The sequence below is a fragment of the Tigriopus californicus genome, chromosome 10 (genome assembly GCF_007210705.1).
Source record: "Tigriopus californicus strain San Diego chromosome 10, Tcal_SD_v2.1, whole genome shotgun sequence".
In the NCBI taxonomy this organism is placed as follows: Eukaryota; Metazoa; Arthropoda; class Copepoda; order Harpacticoida; family Harpacticidae; genus Tigriopus; species Tigriopus californicus.
In genome coordinates this window covers 11,320,894-11,343,300 of record NC_081449.1, presented here as the reverse complement: position 1 = coordinate 11,343,300, position 22,407 = coordinate 11,320,894, and the positions used below count along the sequence as shown (strand labels likewise).

The 22,407-nt window shown below is 43.3% G+C and overlaps 2 protein-coding genes across 7 annotated transcripts; one reads left to right on the top strand and one right to left on the bottom strand.

Annotated features, from left to right (window-relative positions):
- The first annotated feature begins 67 nt into the window (after positions 1-67).
- Positions 68-7,842, top strand: LOC131887572 (rho GTPase-activating protein 45-like). Of its 5 annotated transcripts, none has more exons than XM_059236188.1 (2): positions 68-419; positions 2,712-7,842. In XM_059236188.1, the coding sequence occupies exon 2, from the start codon at positions 2,739-2,741 to the stop codon at positions 6,777-6,779; it is 4,041 nt and encodes a 1,346-aa protein (XP_059092171.1). In that variant the 5' UTR covers positions 68-419; positions 2,712-2,738; the 3' UTR covers positions 6,780-7,842. The 5 variants fall into 5 exon arrangements, with proteins under 5 accessions (XP_059092171.1, XP_059092174.1, XP_059092173.1 ...); XM_059236191.1 differs by lacking the exon at positions 68-419 and adding an exon at positions 503-606; XM_059236190.1 differs by lacking the exon at positions 68-419 and adding an exon at positions 2,212-2,315.
- Positions 7,843-15,704: 7,862 nt separating this feature from the next.
- LOC131888320 (serine/threonine-protein kinase Nek7-like) lies at positions 15,705-22,383 on the bottom strand. 2 transcript variants are annotated; one of them, XM_059237157.1, is made up of 5 exons: positions 22,223-22,383; positions 17,214-17,535; positions 16,918-17,137; positions 16,449-16,860; positions 15,705-16,374 (listed from the first exon to the last, which is right to left on the bottom strand). In XM_059237157.1, the coding sequence occupies exons 2-5, from the start codon at positions 17,457-17,459 to the stop codon at positions 16,254-16,256; spliced, it is 999 nt and encodes a 332-aa protein (XP_059093140.1). In that variant the 5' UTR covers positions 17,460-17,535; positions 22,223-22,383; the 3' UTR covers positions 15,705-16,253. The 2 variants fall into 2 exon arrangements, with proteins under 2 accessions (XP_059093140.1, XP_059093142.1); XM_059237159.1 differs by lacking the exon at positions 22,223-22,383 and adding an exon at positions 20,078-20,266.
- Positions 22,384-22,407: the final 24 nt, after the last annotated feature.

The window sequence follows — 22,407 nt, the reverse complement described above, 5'->3', positions numbered from 1 at the left end:
AACGACGAGTGATCATCAGCTAAAGAAGCTAAAAGAAGGCCTTCTCCTCCTCCTCCNAGAGCACGAAGAAAGGAAGGATGAGAACAAACGACGAGTGATCATCAGCTAAAGAAGCTAAAAGAAGGCCTTCTCCTCCTCCTCCTCCTTCTCCTTCTCCTCCTCCTTCTCCTCATCCGACTTGCTCGCGAGGCCGTCGGAAGCACCGTGGACCTACTGAGTGACTGAGTGAGTGTGTGAGTGAGTGAGTGATATTGGTCTGCGTCTTCATGCCTAGCTGCTTTTGGTGCTACTGCTTTTACTTGTGCTTCTGCTTCTTTTGAATTCAAGTGCTCTGAACGGTGAGGTTCATGGCGAAGTGGAAAATTTCACAGAACAATTGGTCAGAGACAAAATGCGACCTGCCTCTTGAACATAACACGGTAAGCCCCATCCCTCTGCATACCTCCATGTGGTTCTGATCAAAGGGTTGCCCGGTGGTGTCGAGTGTTTTTCGGGTTGACCCTCCTCCTTTTCTACTCCTCCATCGTATCGACAATTGCCAATGATCAAAAGACACTAAGTGCTTTGACAAGTGAGAATTGGAACAATGTCAAATCATATTCGCGTGTAGGTATCCTCATCCTCATCATATTTATGAGGTGCTCAACCAGTTCAGTGACAATCTTGAAACTAATCGACCAAAGCCGTTGGAATATTTTCCATTGCCTGACATTACTAGTTCACTAGCTAGACATGTCATCAGAAACTGCTGATGTGATCCTAAGTTCATCCATCCAGTTAGTTATATTTATAAGCCATCATTATTGGTAGTGGTAATGGAATAACTAGCAATGCCGCTGCTGCCGATTCTTCATCGGGTATCAAGGCCTATTAGCCTCTTGGTTGGGCCGACGTCAGATGGAACACTTGGCTGGACCCTTTGGACCGTAACAAGACCCAATCCTAGAAGCACTAAGAAAGAGCAGAAGAAGCTGTGTTCTGTACAAGAGGAGGAGAAGGACAAGGAGAAGGAGGAGAAGGAGGAGGAGGAGAAAGAGAAGGAGGAGGAGGAATAGCAGCGGCTGCAGTAGCCGTGGTCGTAAGAACCTTGATAAGGAACCAGAGAACCAGAGAACGGCCTCTGTGCATAGGACGAGTGGGTCTACCAAGGCCGTCGGCAGTAACCAAAGGCCTGGTATGAAGAGAGGAAACGACAGATTACCCAACACCGTGCGACAGTGGCCAAAGACAGCCTAAACTTGAGCTTTCATTGGTTTGGGAATTGCAGTCACATTGGTTGCACGTTGGCGAACCGTTGCTCTCGCAGCAGCCGATAAATGATGTCTGTACATACTTATGTACCAGCCGAGCTGGTTGTTGGCTCTCTGAGTAACGAGCGAACACCCAGGGCACACTTGAAACCAACCTACCCAAGGGAGAGAGCATTGGCAGTGGGGAAACTTCGGCCCAGACAGGCCTTTTTCATTCCTTTTCTTTGGCATTTCTTTTTCCACCTCTTCTTTTCCTTCTCTCAGCTCTCCCACGCCTCGTCCGTCGGTCGTCTGAATAACGGAGGGAAACATCCTCGTCGTCTTCGTCGTCTGTTGTGGAGTTGAGCAAGTTGAGCTGCGTGCTGCCGTTGGTTCCATCCTCACTTGATTGGTGCCATGCCATGGTGGTTTTCTGTCGATAAGGTCTCGACAGTGTTGGAGAGGCATACACACACACACACACACACACACATACATTCATAGACATACAGAGATACAGAGAAAGAGAGAGAGAGAGAGTGAGAAAATACTAGAGGAAATAGAGAGGAGGGACACGTAGGGGCGTAGCAGCAGAAATAATAATACTGCTGTTCCGTATATGTACACAGAGGGTGGTTGAGTGCGATGGTTGTTGTAGAAGTTGCATGTAGGTAGTAGGAGGCAGTTCCAGAACCACTAGAAGCAGAAGATGCTCCTTGGCTCCTTGGATGGCGTAGTGCTTCCCTCACTACCCGCCAAAGCCAATTGAAGAGAACCAGCTCCTGTGCTGTCTTGAACGTGCACAACCCTACTTCTGGTACACATTTCTTCTTCTTCTTCTTCAGTACCAGCAACCAGCGCACCTTCAACTGTCGACTGCCTAATGTACGAGGAGGGATTCAATCGCTGCTACCTACTACCATTGATACTCTTCCTCCCCCTCCTCCTCCCCCCCCCCCCCCCCTCTTCAACATTTAGGTTGGTCTGACCAATCAAACGGAAAATGTCTGTCCATCTCACTACCTGCCACTAATTTGGTTGGCGTTCCTCAAATATGTTAAATACGGGGTGGACGAGATTCGTCAAGCAAGTGTCGGGTGAATCAGAACAGCCTTGCCTTTTTCGTTGACGTGTAACTAAAGTTTGGAAGAGTAAGACTGGCCGGCCTCTTAGCATGGAGTGACGTTCTTTTCTTAATCATCAACTTCATTTCCAACTTGTTGACAGACACTATTAGCACTTAGTTTCTACGTCAATGAACGAGCGGCCTCGGATCGTTTGAAATCTTTCTTTTTTTGGGGGGGAAGGAGGGGGGGGGGAGAGGGTTTGCTCTGTCAATAAGAATTGAAACTTATCATATTTGCTCAACTCCAATTTCAACTTGGGTGGGAGAAACAACAAGTGGTGGCAGGTCTGTATAAGCAGGCCACAATCTAAAGCTCAACCCTCGATTGACCATGAAGTCTCTTCTTGTCTTTGCAGGTGCATGGTTTATTCCAAGCCTAAACCATGACCGAGGCCGCTGAAGGCCGGAGAATGTCGTCAGGCCAGGAAACTCAACCAGGAACGGCCACGGTTCTATCCGGAACCAACGACCCTCAGGCGAGTGGCGGGATTGGAACAAACCACCACGGTGGCCAATCTCCAATAACGGCAACGATATCTCGTACCGGTGGGACATCAGTGGCGACAACCGCCACGAGTGCAATAACGAGAGGACCTGTGATCGCCAATGCCAATAGTAGATCGGTCTCCATTGCGAGTGTCAGCTCGGATGGTAGCAACGGCAGTTACAAAGTGGATACCCTCAATGCAGATGTGAAGCACTTCAAAGATGCCTTGGGTCGCTTGCGCCGAGTATTCAGTCCGGACGTGGATATTCATGAGACCAAAAGGGTGGCGTGTCAGGAATATCTGGGTGAAGTGCTTCGAATCCTAAGAGCCATGTTGGAAAAGTACCCCGTGCTTCAATCCAATGACCTAATCCAGTCTGCAGGCTATCTCATTTCTCAAGTCAAGGATTATAACGCCCAAGATGACGACTCAATGGACGAACAAGTGTTCCATAGAGCCTTGGATTCTCTGGCTTACGCATTTAGTAATCGGGTGTCGGACTTTTTGACCCGCGACCTTGACTCTGCCTCCTCGTCCTCCAGTCGGGATAAGTCTGCATTGGGACTCGCGACCACCTGCCTGTTTCACGGAGATGGTCTTGATAATTTCACCGAACTCAAGGAAGAAGTACTCAGCCCCGAGCAGATTGATGCAATTCTTGTGAGACACGATCAGGGCGTGGATCATGCCTTGCAATGTGCGAAGAAATGGGAAAAGTATGCCAAGGATGTCATGGCATACGTGGAGAAGAGAACCAAGTTGGATTTGGACAGGGCGCGAGGACTGACTGCACTTGCTCAAAATATTCGGCCCATTCTGAAAGAGGAATCATATTTGCCGTTCCAATCCATCTACTGTACGGCTGTTGATCAGGACCTCGAGATGTGTGCCTCAACCCTTGACATCTGTAGCCGTCTTCAAGGCAATCGCTTTCTCGAGCCTTTGGCCAATCGTCGTAGTGAGCACAAAAAGACCCGAAACATGCTAAAGGATCGATGGACCCGAGAATTGAAGCTGATGCATGACACCACTTCGAATCTTCAAAAAGCCCAATCTCTATTTGTCGAAAAGAAGAAAGAGTATGAACGATGTCGTGATGCAGTGCGGATTGCTGAGCAGGGAGCTGAAATAGGGGCCACAGGGGAGAATAAGGTTGATAAACGCAAAAAATTGGCCGACGAGGCGTTGCAAAAGGTGGTGGAGAGTGAAAATTATTGCAAGCAGTGCGTCATGGAAGCCAATGACCGTCACAGACAGTTAGTGATTGTCAAGAAAGAGATCCTGGCACAGACCCGAGAGCTCATACTTAAATGTGATCAGACTATGAAGACGGCCACCGTGTCGTACTTTCAATTGCAACATACGCTTACAAGTCCAGTTCCGGTCCAGTTCCAAACGCTTTGTGAAAGAAGTCGTCTGTACGAGCCTGGCTCCCAATTCATGGAATATGTGCAAAGCAGTCTGCGTGATCTTCCAACATCGCCTAGACTGATTGCCACCGGCATGGAGCCTTTCAATTTTGACTCGGAAGAGCACATGCTCTATTTCGAGCGACAGAATCAAAACCACCCCAGAAAGATGAGCTCCTCTCTCGACTTCGGTGACGACTTTGGCCATGGGACGTACAAACTCCGAGGGGATAAAGGATCTATTGCCAGTGGTACCGGACCCCTTATGGCCTGGACTCCCTCGATGGGACCTATTGAGCCGAGTGACACTGACTCAATGGAATCCAGGGAGTCCGGCAAGTCCAGAGACACTTCACCTTCTTCCAGCCCAATGGTTCCGTCTCGTCGACCGCCTCCGGGCATGTTGGCCTCTTCTGAAGAAATCGAAAATGAACACGAACTTCCCATCACCGTCACCGATGCCCCTGCCCCCAGTGTGGGTGGGACTGGGATTGGTGGTAGTAGTGGAGCGGGAGGTAGTGGTGGGGGCGGCGGCGGCGGCGGCGGCAGCGGCAGCGGCGGAGGGAGGAGTGGGAATCTGGGGGCCGTACCCCGACGATCTCTACCTCTGTCTCTGGCAGCCAAATCTCATCGATTCCGAAAGTTACGCACACCCTCTCGATGTCGCGAATGTGACAGCTACATTGCCATCTTCAAGGGAGTAGATTGTCAGGAGTGTGGTTTGTGTGCCCACAAGAAGTGTCTCGAACATTTGCCTCTACTTTGTGGTCACAAGCGTCTGCCTCGAAAACTGCCAACCTTCGGGGTGGACCTCGGTCACCACCTTCTTGAAGTGGGTGCTCAGGTTCCGCCCATCGTAATCAAATGTGTTAATGAAATAGACAAACGTGCCATTCGAGTGGAGGGGATTTATCGCAAATCGGGTGTCAAGCATAAGATTGACAAGCTAGGCCAGGCGTTTGAGAGTGCCCCTGAATTAGTGGAACTTTCGGACATTCAACCTCACGTCATTGCGAATGCCTTGAAGAATTACATGCGAGAATTGCCGGAGCCTTTGCTCACGTTTTCCCTGTACAACGACTTCTTGCAAGTGGCCAAATGTTTTCACGCGGATGATAATTCGAATTCATTGGTAGACAAAGAGGAGTCGGCTGTTCATGAGCTCACTGACCTGGTTCGAAAGCTCCCACGAAACCATTATCGCACCCTGGGATTCTTGATTCACCATCTCAACCGGGTGGCAATGGAGTGTGAAGTGAATAATATGCCAGCCAGTAACTTGGGTATTGTTTTTGGACCGACCTTGATGCGGAGTGCCGATGGTGCTTCTAGTCTTTCACCCCACTTGGACAATGATCATCAAAACGCGATCATCAAGCAACAGTCCCGGGCCATTGAGCTTCTCACCCTCCATGCTAGTGCCATTTTTGGGCCACCGGAATCAGTATTGCCCAAAGATTTTGCTAAATACACCAAGAGTGCTCCAGATTTGGTCAAGCGGGCTTCTATCAATGTTCCGCCGTCGGCTTCGGATATCGTATCCAGCCAAACGGAGCGACGATCCATTGATACCCGAGATGACTTCACTCTTCCCGGTCACATTAGCGAAAGAGAGTCAAATGAAGACTACATCACCGACGAAGATGATGATGCCGAGGCCATTCCAGCATGTTGGCTGCCTGACGAATCTGCAAAAACCAAAAAATCCCCCCTACTCATACGGGGCACCTCCTCACCTCCTAAGATCATAAAGGCTTCCCTCAAGAGTTTTTCAGGCCTCGAGGGAGTCACCCCCGAGAGATTGAGTACTCAAGATAGCATGGAAACTTCTCAAAGGCTCGCCAAACAGATCTCTGAGGCCGGAGGGGTGCTCGTAGGAGGGAGTCGCAAGTCGATCTCGCATGACCACAAACATCACCAGTCCTTTTTTGCCAAAATGGGCAAAGCTGCTCAAAAACACTCGTTGGATGAAGACTATCTAGTTCCCCTCCCACCTCAGAGTACCTCTCATTCCCACCCGGCATTGTCGGAACGGGTCTCCACCGGGGACACGAAAATGAACCTCCACGACGTTGCTTCGGAACCACAATCCGCACCTGCTGATGTCCTTGATGGACCAGCCACCTCAGTCATTACCTCCAGCACCTCTCCCGGGTCTGGTCGCTCAAGCCTAACCATCCATAACATTGGTAACCGCTCTAGTTCACTCTCAGAGGAGCATCATGCCATCTCCTCTGCCATCTCGGTGGCGGAGCAACGCCGCAAGTTTCTGGCTGGATCCATATCATCGGACAGTACAAGTGCAGGAAGAGTTCTTCCCACTGCAATCTCTTCCTCATTAACCACCACATCGTCAATGTCGTCCTCGCTACCCACTTCAATGATCACAAACCTGGAAGAAAATCGAGTCAAGATCCAAGTGCCCGGAGGGATCACGTCCAGCTTCTCAGCCGGTCCCTTGGGCGGGACCAAGCACCATGGTCCCCTCACAAGGCAAACCTCAACTGATAAGTCGCGCCTGAGCTAACTGGCGAGGCCACACATATCATGTGATCAATTCTGATGCGAATGGACTGAGACTGATGGTTAAAGAAATCGTAACTCGCTGAATGCAGCTGGTCAACTTCGTGCCAAGCCCCTCCCCTCCCCTCTCCCCCTCAAGAAATATAAACGACCGATCCATTGACTGATTGGGAAAAACTCGAGGCTCATTCTTTTCCTCTCATCCCTCGTTTCTCCAAGTTTCGCTCGCGTTTTGTGCCAAACTATAACCCATCGGAAATATGCAAGAAGCATGGATGGGCCCATATTTATCCTTCTAGTTCTTTATTTCTCCATATCTAATTCCCACGATTATTATTATTATTAATAGTAGTAGTAGTAGTATCATCATCATCAATATTATTATCATTACTCTCATTATCATCACTCATTTGGTGCTATTATTTAGTTTTTCAAATTATCATTCCTGCGAGAGAGATTGCTTTACTCCTTGGAAAAGTAAAATTTTCCTCATTGATTATTTCGAAGTGCAATCACTGGTTTGTCATCGGATTGCTCCTGAACTATTGGATCAGCAGCCTTCGTTCATATTCCATCATCCCAAATGAATTGCAAATGACTTGGACAAATTATTATGGCATGAAACGATCGCCAACAATTTCTATCCTCGTCCTTTGTCTCAAGAAAACAAAAAATAGCTTTCAACTTGGGACCTCCAAAATGGTTGAAAGTAATCCGCAATATCCGGTTTTCAAGGCACCCCCCNGCCCCCCGTTATCTTTAATTTTTTTCCTGTCTTGAACATGGCCTAGTTCCATCTGCTGTCATTTTTCATTCTCAAGTTTGTCTTCGCCTATAAGCCACTTTTCATTCTTTTGATTTCTGATAGGGACCGTCCTTTCTACCTATCACTGTTATTAGAACTTGTTCAATGCAACTCGATTTTCTGAGCCTCATTTATCAGTTCGATTGTCATCGTTCAACGAATCTAACTCAAATATCGTTCTCTCTGACGTTTGGGCCCATTGGAATCAGTATCAATGCTGAGATCTTAACCCGTGCCCAATCGATACACACTTCACACGCCGTCTCGCAATTTTTCTCGGTCGCTCTTTTATGTAGCTCTCTAAAGTCAGCAAAAAGACGGAGAAAGCCACGCTCTCGCCTGATCCTTGTCTATTTTCCTTCATACCATCACTTCAACAAAATAACTGAAACGACCACCATTTGACAAAGACTCGAACGATTAATACGATTACTTTAACTAATACTGCTTTGACTATTGCTACTATTAGCAACAACAAAAACTCCCACTACTGCTTCTACAATATTATTATTATTATTATTTTGTCATTCTATTTCATCTATTGATATCAACAGCAACATCATCTATATAACCAAACTATGAGTAACAGCTATCACACTCTTTTATCATCTTTATTATAATTATCATCTCTATCCAAATTATTTATCCTCCCTAATTTTGTTATTAATGTACGACTATTTCTGCATAAATTATACAAGATGAACGATGCGAATTATTGGAAAGAATGTGAACAAAATATATAGAATTTCATGTTCATGTGTTTATAACTGAGTTTTAGTATAGAGAGCGAGCTTTCAAGTTACACATTTGACTCGCTTTGTCAACTTCAAGTATTTGAATGATTATCTAGTTTTAACATACTGAAGTCAAATTTGAATTTCTTGCCAACTACTGGACAGCCTTGCTCTGAACCGTATTTAGTTAGTTAAAAAAATGTGAGCATTGCAAGTACAATCAAACTTCGATTCAACGAATCTCGATTTAACGATATTTTTGCTGCTCACCAAATACTGTATTTACTTCATAGCGAGTCTCGACTTAACAATATGTTCACCACTGACGGACAATATCGTTAAATCCAAGTTCGACTGCATCATCGACTGGCGATGTAATTGTAGTTAATTACTTTTGAGCTTGGAGTACTTTTGAATACTTACTTACATTTGAATCAATGTAATTGGAGTATTTGAATAACAATTTGCAAAAATCATACTGTGTATTTGGCCATGGAGAGCAAAATATGAATCCAACAGCAAACTTTCAAATTAAAAAAAAAAAACAATCGTTGGTCATAAATTGACGACAAAGGTGACATAATTTTTCAAATAAAAGCTTATCGTGCAAAGACTGAGTGACTAATTTATCCTTGGCCCTTTAGTACTGCTAATGGTATTGGGACTCATACTATGTTGGTTAACCATATTATGAGTACACCTCGTAAAGAAGTCAAAACTTGGAAAAACTTTTTAATTTTAATTACCTAGGAGTATTTGGCAGCAAGAAATTCAATTTTCCCACTCTTTTAGCGCTTTTCCCACCATCTCCCTTTTAACGCTTTTTCGACCAATACTCAACATGATTTGACATTTACTGTAGAACGTATTAGCCATTTCTATAGAAAAAATAATACAGGGAGAGGCTACATTTTTTTTTAAAGTGCCGTGAAATTGGAGAAAATGTCACGACCATTGATAAAAGTTTTGAGAGTTGTAATGACTCTCAGAAAAGATTAATGACTTCAATATGCCATTTTATTGTTTTATTAGGCATGTGGATAATATCACAAGATTTCCCTATTCGACCAGCAATAAATGTTAAAAGTAAATCTCAAATAAAAAGTCATTACGTTGAGAATACCGGATTTCTTCCCTCAGTGGTGGATAATTAGAACAGTTCTCAGAAAATAGAAATTATATTAAAGCATGGCCGTCATGGCTGTTCCAACAATTGTCAGGCTGAACGATGAAAAAAGTGGCACCATTGGCATCATTCAGTTAGAAGTAAATGACGATCTTGGCTTAATCAAGTTGGCACAACAAGTGCTACAACATTCATTTAAAGGTTACTTCCGGCACCGACACCTAGGGAGAGGATTCTTGCCTTGTTCACGTTGCCTCTTAGACCGCTGGGTTAGACCAGCTTCTTGATTTTCAAACATTTTAGCCCTATTGTGTCAAAGTCTCATTGTCCAATTGGCCCCTAACACGTGAGTTGTTTATGACATTTCTATTTCTATAACACTCTGTTTTGATTTGAGACCTACTATTGTCATCCATAGACGTTGGAAAATAGTCCATTTTGAACAAAATGTTTTGGCTCCTCGTCGCAGCTATGAGCAATCTAACTTATTTCTTATAATATTGGTCTAATATGGCCTTCTTATATGGATGTTCATGGAAACTGACCAATGCTAGTCATTCGAGAAGGAAATTTGGGGAAAAGAGGTACAAAGGTTGTAGATTACTTATGGGGACCAAATTAATAATCACGGGAGGTTGCAACTAGGGCTGCCAATGCACATTCTCATTACCACATGGCATCGCTGGTGGTGGAATGTCGGAATCCCGTTGGTTAGTCTCAAAAAGAAATCCTGATTTTCCTTTCGTCCAACCAGGGTTGCTTTTTATTCAAACTTAACCTAACATTTTACGTGGGGATGTAATCTGTCGGTGCTTCACTTTCCAAGTTTTTCGGCAACCTTGATTTTGAAAACTTGTTTGATCCCATCACTAGTTGTAATCAAAATTTTGCATTTAACAGTGATGGGATCAAATAAATTTTCAAAATCAGGATTGCTAGAAAGCTAGGAAAGTCAAAGTATCACCCTTTCCATCATAAGGTTAGCTTTGACCAAAAAAGCAACCCTTGTTTGATCGAAGAAAAATAAGGGTTACTTTTTGTAAATAAGTAATGGGTTTCCGCCACTCGGCTAGTGACGCCATATGTCACTGAAAATGTAAATTGGTGGCAACCTCCCGTGATTATTTATTTGCTTCCATCAGTAGTATTTACCCATAAGCTGGCTTTCCGCAACCTCTCGTATTTCTTACTCCGTGGGAGGCATAAAAAGGAGAGTGCTTCACGTTTTCACGTGTAAAGCATCACTTTTATGGAGATTATTGAGTAATCCTTGCGTATTATTGAAAAGAAAAAAAATGACAATACAACAGATAACTTTTTCAAGGTTAAAGTTTATGTATCAATGCACAAGGTAACCTTGTCTATTACTTATAATAGTGCACCACCAGGGGAGGGGGCCACATATTTCAATGAATACTTGCAATTTTATAACATGTTTTCTTTCAAAGGTTTAAAAAGAAACAAGACCAAAACCCCTTGGTTTTCATCAAAATGAAAGAAAGTTAAGACATGGTTAGCGCTGACACTACCTCCAAAGACAAAATCTACTTTGTAGATGTTCCAAAGACCCTGTGGCGAGCATTGTTAGTGAACCATGTTTTTTTGCTAGATGATCATTTTTTTTTACTTGTTACGTTTGTCCAAAACTCATAATTTAATGGGTAGTTGTAGATTTGGCCTAAAGAAATGGCACTATGTCAAAATAACAAAAACTATGGCAATATAACAAACTGAATTGTGGTTAAACGTACAAAGAGTACAATAAAAAATGACGCTCACTTTTCCACTATTTTTTCATGTGAATGAAACCGTTGTTGCCGTACAATTTACTTTTCAACGCCTGCTTTCGATTTCACAAATTCCCGAATGCCTGTTTTAAAAAAAATCACGAGCGCCTATTGAAGTTCAATTGATTAATAATATGAGGCTTATTTTAAACACTTTCCGAAAAAAACGGCTTAAAAATTCGCATTCATTATCACATCATATTCATTCCTGTTTTTGAGCTCGCTGAGAACAGTCGCATTTTTGTTGCTGTTCTTATCTCCCAGGAATTTCGAACCAAGGTGTGAGTTCCTCTGTTGCTCCTTGGTAGCTGTGCACGTGTAGTGTTCCTAGTGTTTGTGTGTGGGTGAATGAATGGGAATTGCCATTCATTCACTCAATTAGGTTTTTTTTTTTTTTACGGCTCTTTGGTACGACGTAATTACTTTAAATTCTAATAAGTTTATTGCTCATTTATGTTCATGTTTAGCTTTAGCAGTTTCTCTCTGATCTGTAGTGTAGTATTTCTAGTTCCAAATCGTTATGTATAGTTCTTTAGATTGATTTTATTGGTCCTTTACAGTTAGAATTTATTGTTCAATAGTGTATTGATTTCATTTTGTGTTAGACCAGTTTGTTGAGTTTATTTCCGTGTTTCGGTGGTTTTTTTTCCCTAGTTTACATGTGTTTTTGATTCCTTGCTTTTCTCTGTCCCTTACTTCTTGTTTACTATCTCCATCTAAGATTTATATGTTTAGTTTGATGTGAAGTAGTTCATTCCTATTTTGCTTTGCTGTACTGTATCTCAGGACAAGATTGCGTAGCCTTTTAGTTTCTTTACGTTTTTCTTGGTCTCTTGATTTTGTTGCTCATAGATAGTTCCTCCTGCATTCATGATGGAAGCTATTTTTGGAAAAGTCAGCAAAGAGGCTAGACAATGTTTGGACTTAGTCTTAGCTGGGAAGGATCCTTCCGTAGTCAATAAGCCCTTTATTATAGAGGCTTTAGTGGCTTGGGTCAATGACACCAGGGTGCTGCTTGAAGAACAGGCTCACCCAGTAGTTGAGAAGTTGACTGATTTAACCAATGTAGAGGTTGAAGTAGTATTTCCTCTTAAAAAAGAGCAGGAAGAGGCAGTTGTAGAGAAAACAGTCTGTCCTGTTTACCGGAAGCAACCTTGTCCTGAAGAAGGAAAAAGCTGTCAGTTTGACCACCCTAAATGGTTTCAAAAACTTCTCAAGTTCGGCCTTGAGAAGTACAATAGGAAGAAGGGATGTTCAAAGGTAGATTGTCCTTTTTTCACCCGTACATGTGCCGTCAGTCCATAAGACTTAAGACGTGCTTTAATGTACGATTTACCTCCGTCCACGAAGAAGGGACGCAAAGAAAGGCGAGAAATAGGACAGCTCAGTTTCGTAGTTTTAGAGCTGACCCTATTCCGTAAGTCTCATCCATGAAGGATTTAGGTGTAGTCCTCCAGGATAATGGAAAGTTCGATGAGCATATCCAGTTGAAGGTGGGTAAAGCTTTTCAAATGTGTGGTTGGATATATCGCACGTTTAAGTCCAGAGATAGCATCACGGTGCTAACTCTGTACAAGTCGATTGTCCAGCCACATCTTGAATATGCTTCACCCATTTAGACTCCATTGAGTTCAGCAGGTTTGCAAAAGGTCGAGATCAACCCTACATTAAAGGACTAGCTCGGTCTGCCAACTCAAATTCGTTGGTAGACCAAATATCATATAAAGATTGAAAGGTAATAAATAGGTGAATTATAACCTTTCATTATAATAGTACTGGGGATTACATTCCCTGTAGCGGTTAGAAAAGCCCGTGAAAAAACAAACAAAAAAAATATATCAAACTTTGCATTTGTTGAATTTGTGGAATGTTCAGCTGAAATGCTCAGTTGAAATTACAAACAATACATATAACAATATAACCCTTCATAAATATGTAAGACAACACAAATGCGCTCTAATATTTTTCACTTAAAATTGCCTGCTTGCTTTAAACGTAGCCTACTTTCTGAGTAATGATACATGGAAAGTCACGCAAATAATCTAATTTAGGCACAGAAAATCATATGATGCCAAATAAAAGTTCAAGATCAAACAATTCAAAACTGAACTGCCTTAATTTTTTTCTAGCAATAGTTGCTTTTGAGAAAAGGATCAGATAGTAAAAGCTTCCTTATACACATAGTACATGTCCTAGTGTGCTGTGCCTCTCAGAGCCAGCGTTTGTTATTGTTTACATTTTGAGGGGGGGAGAAGGGTAACATCCTCCATAGAAAAGGAAAAGAACAAATGAAAACCCAAGTCATTTCTGGATTTTTACAATTTCCGCTAAATTCTGTCCTATCACATTTTGGTTCAAGTCCACTTGTAGGTAAACTTTTTGCCAACTGATAACTCATTTCTCCGTTTTCGAATATCTTTTGAAAAGACTCTAAACTTCAAAATAGATTATTAAAGCTAAGACCAGAATAAGACAATTGAAGTTCGATAGTATCTGTTTGAAGGTAGGTAAATCTTTCCAAACGAGAGTCCATTAGAGTCTTTTACTCGATTTTTGAGAATTTGGCCCGAATTGTCAAAAATACGAAAAAATATTTCCATTGAATTTTGTCAGAAACGGGCTTTTCTTCGTCATGAATTAACCTTCTAAGAAAGTAGCTCTTGGATGACGATTTCATTAGGCTTGTTTAGCTTAGTGAAAGCAAGGCGGGTCTTTTTGTTTGACTTGAATCCAGTAAAAGACTCGATTCCTCTACCGAACTCAAGTTCCGCCTCGGCGAGTCCGAAAAAGAGTCAGAAAATCCAAGCACTCGCACAAGTGAAACTTTTGCCGGACTCGACCGAGCATTACTACGTAGTATTCAGAGAATATTCAAAAGGCATCTGACACTGCACGTCTTCAAAAGCATGCTTGAGCTTTGTCCCAACCCAACGGTAGCCTGTTTTGTGGATTTGTATTGAGAATGGAAATCATAAAGAGAGTATCACGTTTTGGTGTGTTTTAATGACCGCAACAAGGATCTAGAGACTAAAGTAACTTTACAAAAGTTACTTTAGTCTCTGCAAGGATTTAACGGATTTTTGATCTAGAGACTAAAGTAACTTTACAAAAGTTACTTTAGTCTCTGCAAGGATTTAACGGATTTTTGGAGTCTGTCTGTTCCTTGCTCCTTGCTTTCGTTTCTGTCTAGACATGTTTGATTTTTGATTAATGAGCCCCGACAAAATATGTTGTTTTTACGTCGAGAAGAATGTCCAGAAGGTTGACGGCTCGGATGTGCGAAAGAGTTGAAGCGAACAATTGGGAATAAACCGGTTAATAAAAGCATCTCGAATTTCTGCTCGTCATACGAACAACATTTTTTCTATGAGTCTATATGATTAGGCTTGCTCGCCCAACTTTAATCTCTATCTGTGAAATGTGACAAGAACCGCCCACTTTCTGATTGATTTTAATGAACTTTTTCTCATTTTTGAATTGTGTTGTTTGAGTTGTGATCAAAAATCAATGAACATCATTTCATGAGTTAGCATGTCTAAAGTAAAAGTGAGAAGTAACAAAGATGGAGATTCATGAAAATATTAGGGTAATTCAAAAGGAAAACAGTACAGAATCATTTGCTTCATCACTATGGACTATAAATTTGTGCTAAGTTGGAGATTGCATAATTTCACACATTTTTTAATGGTATGGCCACATAAAAAGCAGCTTTTTGGGATTACAGTCGACTCGTGAAGATTGCATTAGGATTCTATCTAACACTGTATTACATTTTCATAATCTAAACAAAAGTATCAAAACGGACTCCAAAAGTTCGTTAGAAATATTTCGTCGCTGTTTTTTTTGAGTGTTGCTAACAAGACTACTCTAAAGAAAGGGTCAAAATATGTTAAGTCCAAGTTTTAAAAAAGCTAGGTTGAAAAAATGCAAGACCCTCTTTTTAGAGCAAAAAAAAACAGGTATCAGTTCAGTATTTAAAAAAAAAACGGTTGTCAGTTCCAGTTCCAAACACTAGGCAACGCCATACCATGCTCAATTACTCATCTCCAACGTTTGCGTAATCACTGGTAGCTTTAGTTCAAAACCTAATGCTAACATGAATATGCTTAAGATTTGACACCTTAGTATAAAAAAGAAGATTTTTTTCATTGCTTTGCATGAAACTAAGACATGCATTTCTTTTTTTACTTCAAGAACTTCATAGTAATGGGAGATTGAAATACGGGTCCATGATGACATTACCAATTTTTTAGGAGGACATTGTCTCCTTTTCAATACTTTGGGTGGGTGAAGTAAAAACAAGTAATAGCAATACGGGAAATCATACTAAATTTACGTGAAAGCAATCGATAACAACTGATTCAAATTCCAAATGTAGTTTGTTCCCTTTTGAAGATCTTTTTTATTCATGTATGAGAGAAGGGATTGTAAAGTGACATCCCCAAAACGTCAATAACAAACGACAATAAACATACTGTTGATAGGTGATATAGTATATATTTTGTTTTCAACTTTTGTTTATAGTGTTTTAGTGTCGTATATCTTCTTCAAGAATAACTAGCTGTTTTTCGCTTGTGGTCTTTTTTTGGTCCGATTTAAACCTCATGTCCTTGGCAATGGTTGGACATGTTAATAATGTTATGATGTATTCTGAAAGTTGCATAGATATCACAGACATTCTTCCCATTTGTCATTCCTCACAGACTAGAACCGATCTTTCAGTGCCTTTAATACTGATGTAGGAACTTCCCTAGAAGCTGGCTTTCTTTCGAGATCCAAATGCCACATCTCCCCGAATACTGTAAGACGATTCACCCAATTGGTCATTGTAATACTTGGACTGTGCTGAGCTTGGGAACGAGTTTTTGCACTCCAAAGGCTTCGAATCATCTGCCAAACCATTCTTGTAGACTTCATACTTGGTACTTTTGATTGGTTTACCACCTCTCAGCCATTTCAAGGCCGGATCTTCTGGGAGGGAGTTCTCCGAACCTCGAAAGGGCTTTCTAGTCTGTGATGGCCTGTCTCATTCATCTCTAATCCGAATGTTGTTCAAACTAGAGGAGATGCTAGAGTTGTTGCTGCCGTCCGGGTTTAAGGCTGGGTTGTAGCTTATATAGCTCATGGCACTCGAGGGGGGCTGGTTTCTGCAATGCCAAAATGGGTTAATAAACATGAAAACCCCATGTCAATAACACCCAGTCCACGGAATGGTGCTTACTTTTCGAACATGGTCCGGGAAATCTTGTGGACATGTACCGCGTCGGGACGTTTCTCGGGATATGGGTTGATACACTCTGCCACCAAGGACCTTAGCTCCTCGGAGTACTGATCTGACGGGAGAGGGGGATAATCGCATTGCTCGATTTTCTTGCACAAAGAAAATAAGTTCATCTTGTCCCCGTAAAATGGCGATTGGAGAGCAGCCATTTCGTAGAGAAGGCAGCCCAGGGACCAGATATCTGACTTGAAATTGTAACCGTGCTCATGAATCCGCTCTGGGGACATGTAGTAAGGGGTCCCGACCAAGGACACGGCTGCTGTCGTTTTGGATGAGAAGAACCGCCCTAATCCCAAATCCCCGAGTTTCACCACTCCTTCACCGGTTATGAAGACGTTGGCAGGCTTGATGTCTGCAGGGTAAAAGTTTTATCACGTGCATCAAGTTATGACCGCGGAAGGTTTCGTACCTCTGTGCATTACCCTTTTGTAATGCATGTGTTCCAACGCTGAGCACAGCTGGACAAAATACTTCCAAATAGTTCTCTCCGGTATTAGCCTCTTTTGTTTCTTGAAATGCTTGATCATCCGCGAGAGGTCTCCGGCATCAGCCAGCTCTAATACTATGTTCAGCTCGTTCTCCTCGATGAACGAGGCGAGATATGCGATGACATTAGGATGATCCAATTGCTGAAGTGGAACAGCATCGATCATGATGTACGGGATCTTCGGTTTCAAGTATTTAATGTCAATCGATTTTTATTACCTGGAGGAGTTGGATTTCTTTCATGCAGTCCAGCCGAGCCTTGGGATCCATCATTTCAAAGATCTGGACTTTTTTCAAAGCCACAGTTCGACCGTCGATGTGGCATGTGGCGCGATAAACCACGGAAAACTGGCCTTTCCCTATCTTTTTCTCAATGTTGAAGTTTTGCAATTTGCCATAAATTGAATCTGAGGAAGACAATTGGGAGAGCTCAGCAGCCGCAGCGGCCGCAGTGGCAGCGGCCATTGTTTCTGTTTTCGCTTTTGCCGTTCCAATTTTGGTTCCACTGTTTTTGGACAATTAGTCGGGGGGAAGATCCCACCTGAAAAAGACAATCGTGCAATCATAAAGAAGAATCCAATGATTTCGTTGCAATCCAAAGTGGAAAGTTCGTATACACTACTGTTGGGTGCTGGATCACACCTGCTAGCGAATAGGACACATTTAGCCCGGTGCACACTCTTCAATGCCCATTGTTCGGCTAGAACAAGGCGAGGGGAGATGCCGTCATAATTGCAGGCAAATTGGACAAGAACCGTAAGTTGCTGTTGACTTCATTAAAAATGTAGTGACTAGCTCCAAATGAAGGCGAGAATCGTCCCAAGGGAAACCAGTAAGGAGAGGGGAAGGAGCCATTGGAGATCTTTCAACCACAAGTACTCGACCGGCGGCGGTCATGCGTGGAGTGGAACACGAACAGTGGAGCTAAATCCAAGGCTATCCATAATTTATGAACATGGCTCGGTGTGTGTACAGCTATCGATTGATGGACCATCCAGGTGGTCCTCTTCGTCAATTCTAAAGGGCTTTGTCATTACTACTACCTGTCCCAGTGGGACACATGCTTCCTGGCCCGTCTGCTTCCACTATCGACAGGCAGGAAAAAATACTATGAAGCAATAGAATATTTCATGTGGCAGTTTCTTCAAGTCGACGACGATGAGGCATTGAGCAACGTCAAGGAATGTATAGGACTTGTGCTTTCACATCAAATCATTTATGAATATATCTCCCTGCAACGTTACTACGCGGATTGAGATCGAAATCTGGAATCGGGTGTAGATTCTTTTTCCTCCTTTTGGGAACGGGCTGATTGTTTGGCCAAGGCTTGTCAAAATTTGAATCTTAAACCGGCACAACAAGGCTCCTTCTGTCGTCGTCCTAGCTTTCATCAAAAATTTGTAAATGATATAACACTCACACACACACATACACACACCACCTGTCCTTCTTCTTTGTGCACTTCAACAAATTGGGTTTGTGCTTTGACGGCCTCCACCCCAGAAATAAGGAAAGGAACAATGGAAAGAGAGGGAAGCCAGCGATTATTGGACGAGTACGTAGTAGGTAGTACGTAGCGAATGTAGTGCATACACTCACTGTACTACGATGAACTATAGCAAGCTGAGAACAGTCGAGGTGGGCTTCCCTAGACCACCGCTTATGACGATCGAGAGAGTAGGCAAATAATGAAAAGGTGAGACACAGAGCGAGAAAGAGAATGAGCCAGGGACTCTGAACACTTTCGTGCTGACAGGGAATACAACGATTCGTTGTAGAACAAAAGCAGATGTCAATGTAAGTACTAACGTCATTCCTGTCTTATCGGATTCGTTCTTCGCCCTTCGTCCATCCCCACACTCCTACGAAGAGGATACAAGTCAGGTTAAGGGAAGCAATGTGGATTCAATATTGGCACACTGGCCTTCTGCTTATATCGATTTTGATTCCCCACATGCAATATATTATTCACTCCTAAGACTGGTCAAATCGCCAAGCAATAAAGATGCCCCGGGGAATTCCCCCTCTCCTTTCTCCCTTGGACATCCCTGGCCTCTTCGTAATGTGTCCCATGGTCATTTCAGTGAGGCAATGAGGGTTGGTTGCCCTATGAACAATGACAAAGCTATAGAGACTTCTCAATTGGAGGTTAATGAATGCTGAGACTTAAAAAGCCCAGAAATAGACTGGAAGCTTTAATGCTTCCAGGGAAGGATTAAGCATGATCGAGCAATGCTGTCTACGGATGGGAGTATACGTTACTTCACAAGAGGAGAGAAAGAAAAGGGAGCAAGATTAGTCCCGGTTCTGTGTTTCAGGTTCATTCAGGTGGAAATGCTCATCCAGTTAGAAAGCATAGATTTTATGAGTGCTTATGAGAGCTGGGAATGGATCTGATTTGGCTGGGCACAAGAAAAACGATGATGATGATAATGATGATGATGATGAAGAAGATGAAGATCATATTCAACCAGCCTGAATGAAGCGAGCTATTCTTGTTGGACGAGTTATCTCCATTAGTCTTATGGGGTAGACTTGAGACTTGTTGTTCGCCCTGACTGAACACAACATAATCACTAGTCTTCCAACATACCACCTGGATAGATAGGGGAATGAGGACCTCTCTGAGTGCCTGTTTGGTTGGCTTCGATTCGTTCGTTCGTTCGTTGTTTCTCTTGTCTGTTGTTTCTTTCTCCTTTCATTTACTCATGGGTGAGTCGAATGTTCCCCGAGTTTGTTCTCGTTGTTATGACGATGGCCATTGGTGCTGGTTTGAAAGAAGACTTGAGATCCGTTGTTCAAAGCAATCGCAGCCAACAACAAAATCACTAGTCTTCCAAGAAACCAGACCTTACTTGGGTTCCCTCTGTGTTCCTTACGACGGGGATGATGATCTTGGTGGTGACGGTGGTGGAACTGGCAAGCGCAGTTCTATACCTCGATTTAGACATACGTACTTACACCAGTTCACCACGCTAATTTCATGGAAATCAGCTCATTGAACTTCCATACCAACTCCTATTTACGCAGTGAAGGAGCACTGACATTTTACATGCATCGGAGGAGCAATGGTTGCTGCTTACCTGAGTGGAAAAGGGAACCTGGGAACATAATATCGGCAAAGGCATTCAACCATTATTCAAACGCGTTTCGTGGACGGAAAACCGTGTATAGGTTAAGAAAGCACTGTAAGAGTCACTTCACTTTCGAAGGTTCAAGTCAATCTCATCTCAACCCTCAAGCACGACTGTTGTGACCGGGTAACCGGAATCTGGTCATGGTGACCGGATGTTATTGGTGGTTGGATATCGAATGAGCCAGCTAGGCTATATGGACACACACACACACACACCACCGATAGTAAGCGAGAGACTATGTGTTCTCAATAACATGGATCGCCTCCAAATGATGAAGACACTACTGATTGGAATCTCCTCGGATTGGAGGAAGAGAGGGAGAGACAGAGAGAAAGAGAGACAGCGAGAGACAGCGAGAGACAGCGAGAGAGACAGCACCTCCTAACGGAGATTCCCTAGCACACCTTCTGCTCTTTTTTGACAGAACTTGCGCGCGCAATCAAGGCTTCGTTTTCCCAAGGACTCTGCGGATACCTAGATTCATATGGCTTTCTTTACCTGATTGAACGCCAAGTTTGGACCATATTTCTCAAAACCAGGAACTTCATCAAAATAAAGCGAACGGAATCGCATCGGACCAACAATAGAGATCTGGCATGCCTATGCTCACGTGCTTAACGCCGTGATTTAGTGGATAGTATGCTCTTCAAGATCCCTCCTCGCTTTTACATTGAGGTGCTAGCAATATTAGTAACACAGATTTGACTTCGAAACATCGAAAGCCAGCTCTCTATCGAGGAAAATATATCCATCCTTACATCCCTCGATCTATCCCTGTGGTGTTCAAAATGAACGCAGCCGGCTTCCGTTCCGTCGGGTCACGAAACCGAAAATTCCAACCAACGAACAACGCCCGTCGGTCCATCCATCCATCCCTCCATCCCTCCACAACCCGACCGAACAGACTGCCAATGCCTAAGAACATGGAGCAGCTGCAATTTTTTTCTCAATCGACTCGCCAAGCTCGACCACGCACTCGCGCAGACATCGTGGGCAACTGATGGAAGAGATCCTATGGTGGTGGTGGTAGTGGTAGTGGTTGGTGACTTACGTACCAGGGGATTGGAAAACAGACTCTTGGTCTTCTTCTTTTTCTCGTTCTTCCTTCCCGACAATCTGTCTCTCAACTAGCGCCTTTCATCCCCGCGCTCTCTACGAAATAGACGAAGCAAGATGTTCGGAAGACCCACCACCAGCCATTGAACGCAAAGATATGCGGATCCATACACAGAGCGTACGTAAGTACCGAAAGACCTCATATCTCAAGTGAGTGAGGTCATCTCATCTGTCCGTACAGTTCTGAGAGACAATGAAATGAGGCGATGGACTGATGAGGAAGGACGTGAGGGAGGATGGGGATGATAGTGACGGATACAAATATTTGGTGGAAGCCATTCTGGTTTATGCCCCTCTAATAGGGATATTATTGCGAAGGGGCAATAGGAATGTTTCACGACCATCTGCCTGTTTGGCGACCACAACGCTTGTTGAGTTGCCACCAGTCCTGTGGGGCTCTTTCACAAAACTTCCTTCTGTGGACTTTGCCACATGGCTTTTCTTGAACAGGCCCAAATGATTTGTGTTCAATTACTCCCAATCCAAAAGAATTATAAACAATGAAATGCTAGTTTCTTCTGGTTACAATTGAACGACTTTGCGCTTTTGTTTCGCTCGTGCATCTTCTTTTGTCTTCGCTCGCATGGTGACGAAAACAGCTCAACTGAGAAATAATGGATTGGCTTTTGGCAAATTCCAGGACGAACGGACACGTTCTTGATCAATTATCGAATCAATTTGTATTGATGTCATAAACAAGCAGTCAGTCCTTTTCGTTTCCATCTCCACTTCCCCTTGCTCGATCATCTCCAATCAGAACTCATTGATTCGGCCTCAATTCCCATCAAGTGATCATTATGATCCTTATGAGTACCCCCTGACTGGATGGTTGGGAACACACTGCTCGCCTCTATCCTCATCCTCAATTTGCCTCGTTTCTTGGAACGCTAAGTGAAAGCTGCCTTAATTTCTGGCTAAACTATCATAAACTATCAGCGTGTGCCGAGGACATGATCTAAAAACGCTTTAGCTTACCTGTCTTAGCCTTGGTCCTCGATCCACATTTCGTTCTTGTCAGAAGTGTCTTCGTCGCCAGAGTTCAGTCTTGATCCCGCATCCACCTTCGTGTTCCACCTTTTGGCAACAGCCAAGCAGAGGGGACTTGCGTCTTTTCGTTGGGAGTGCAAGGATAAGACTGAAATGGACTCGCATGAAAAATT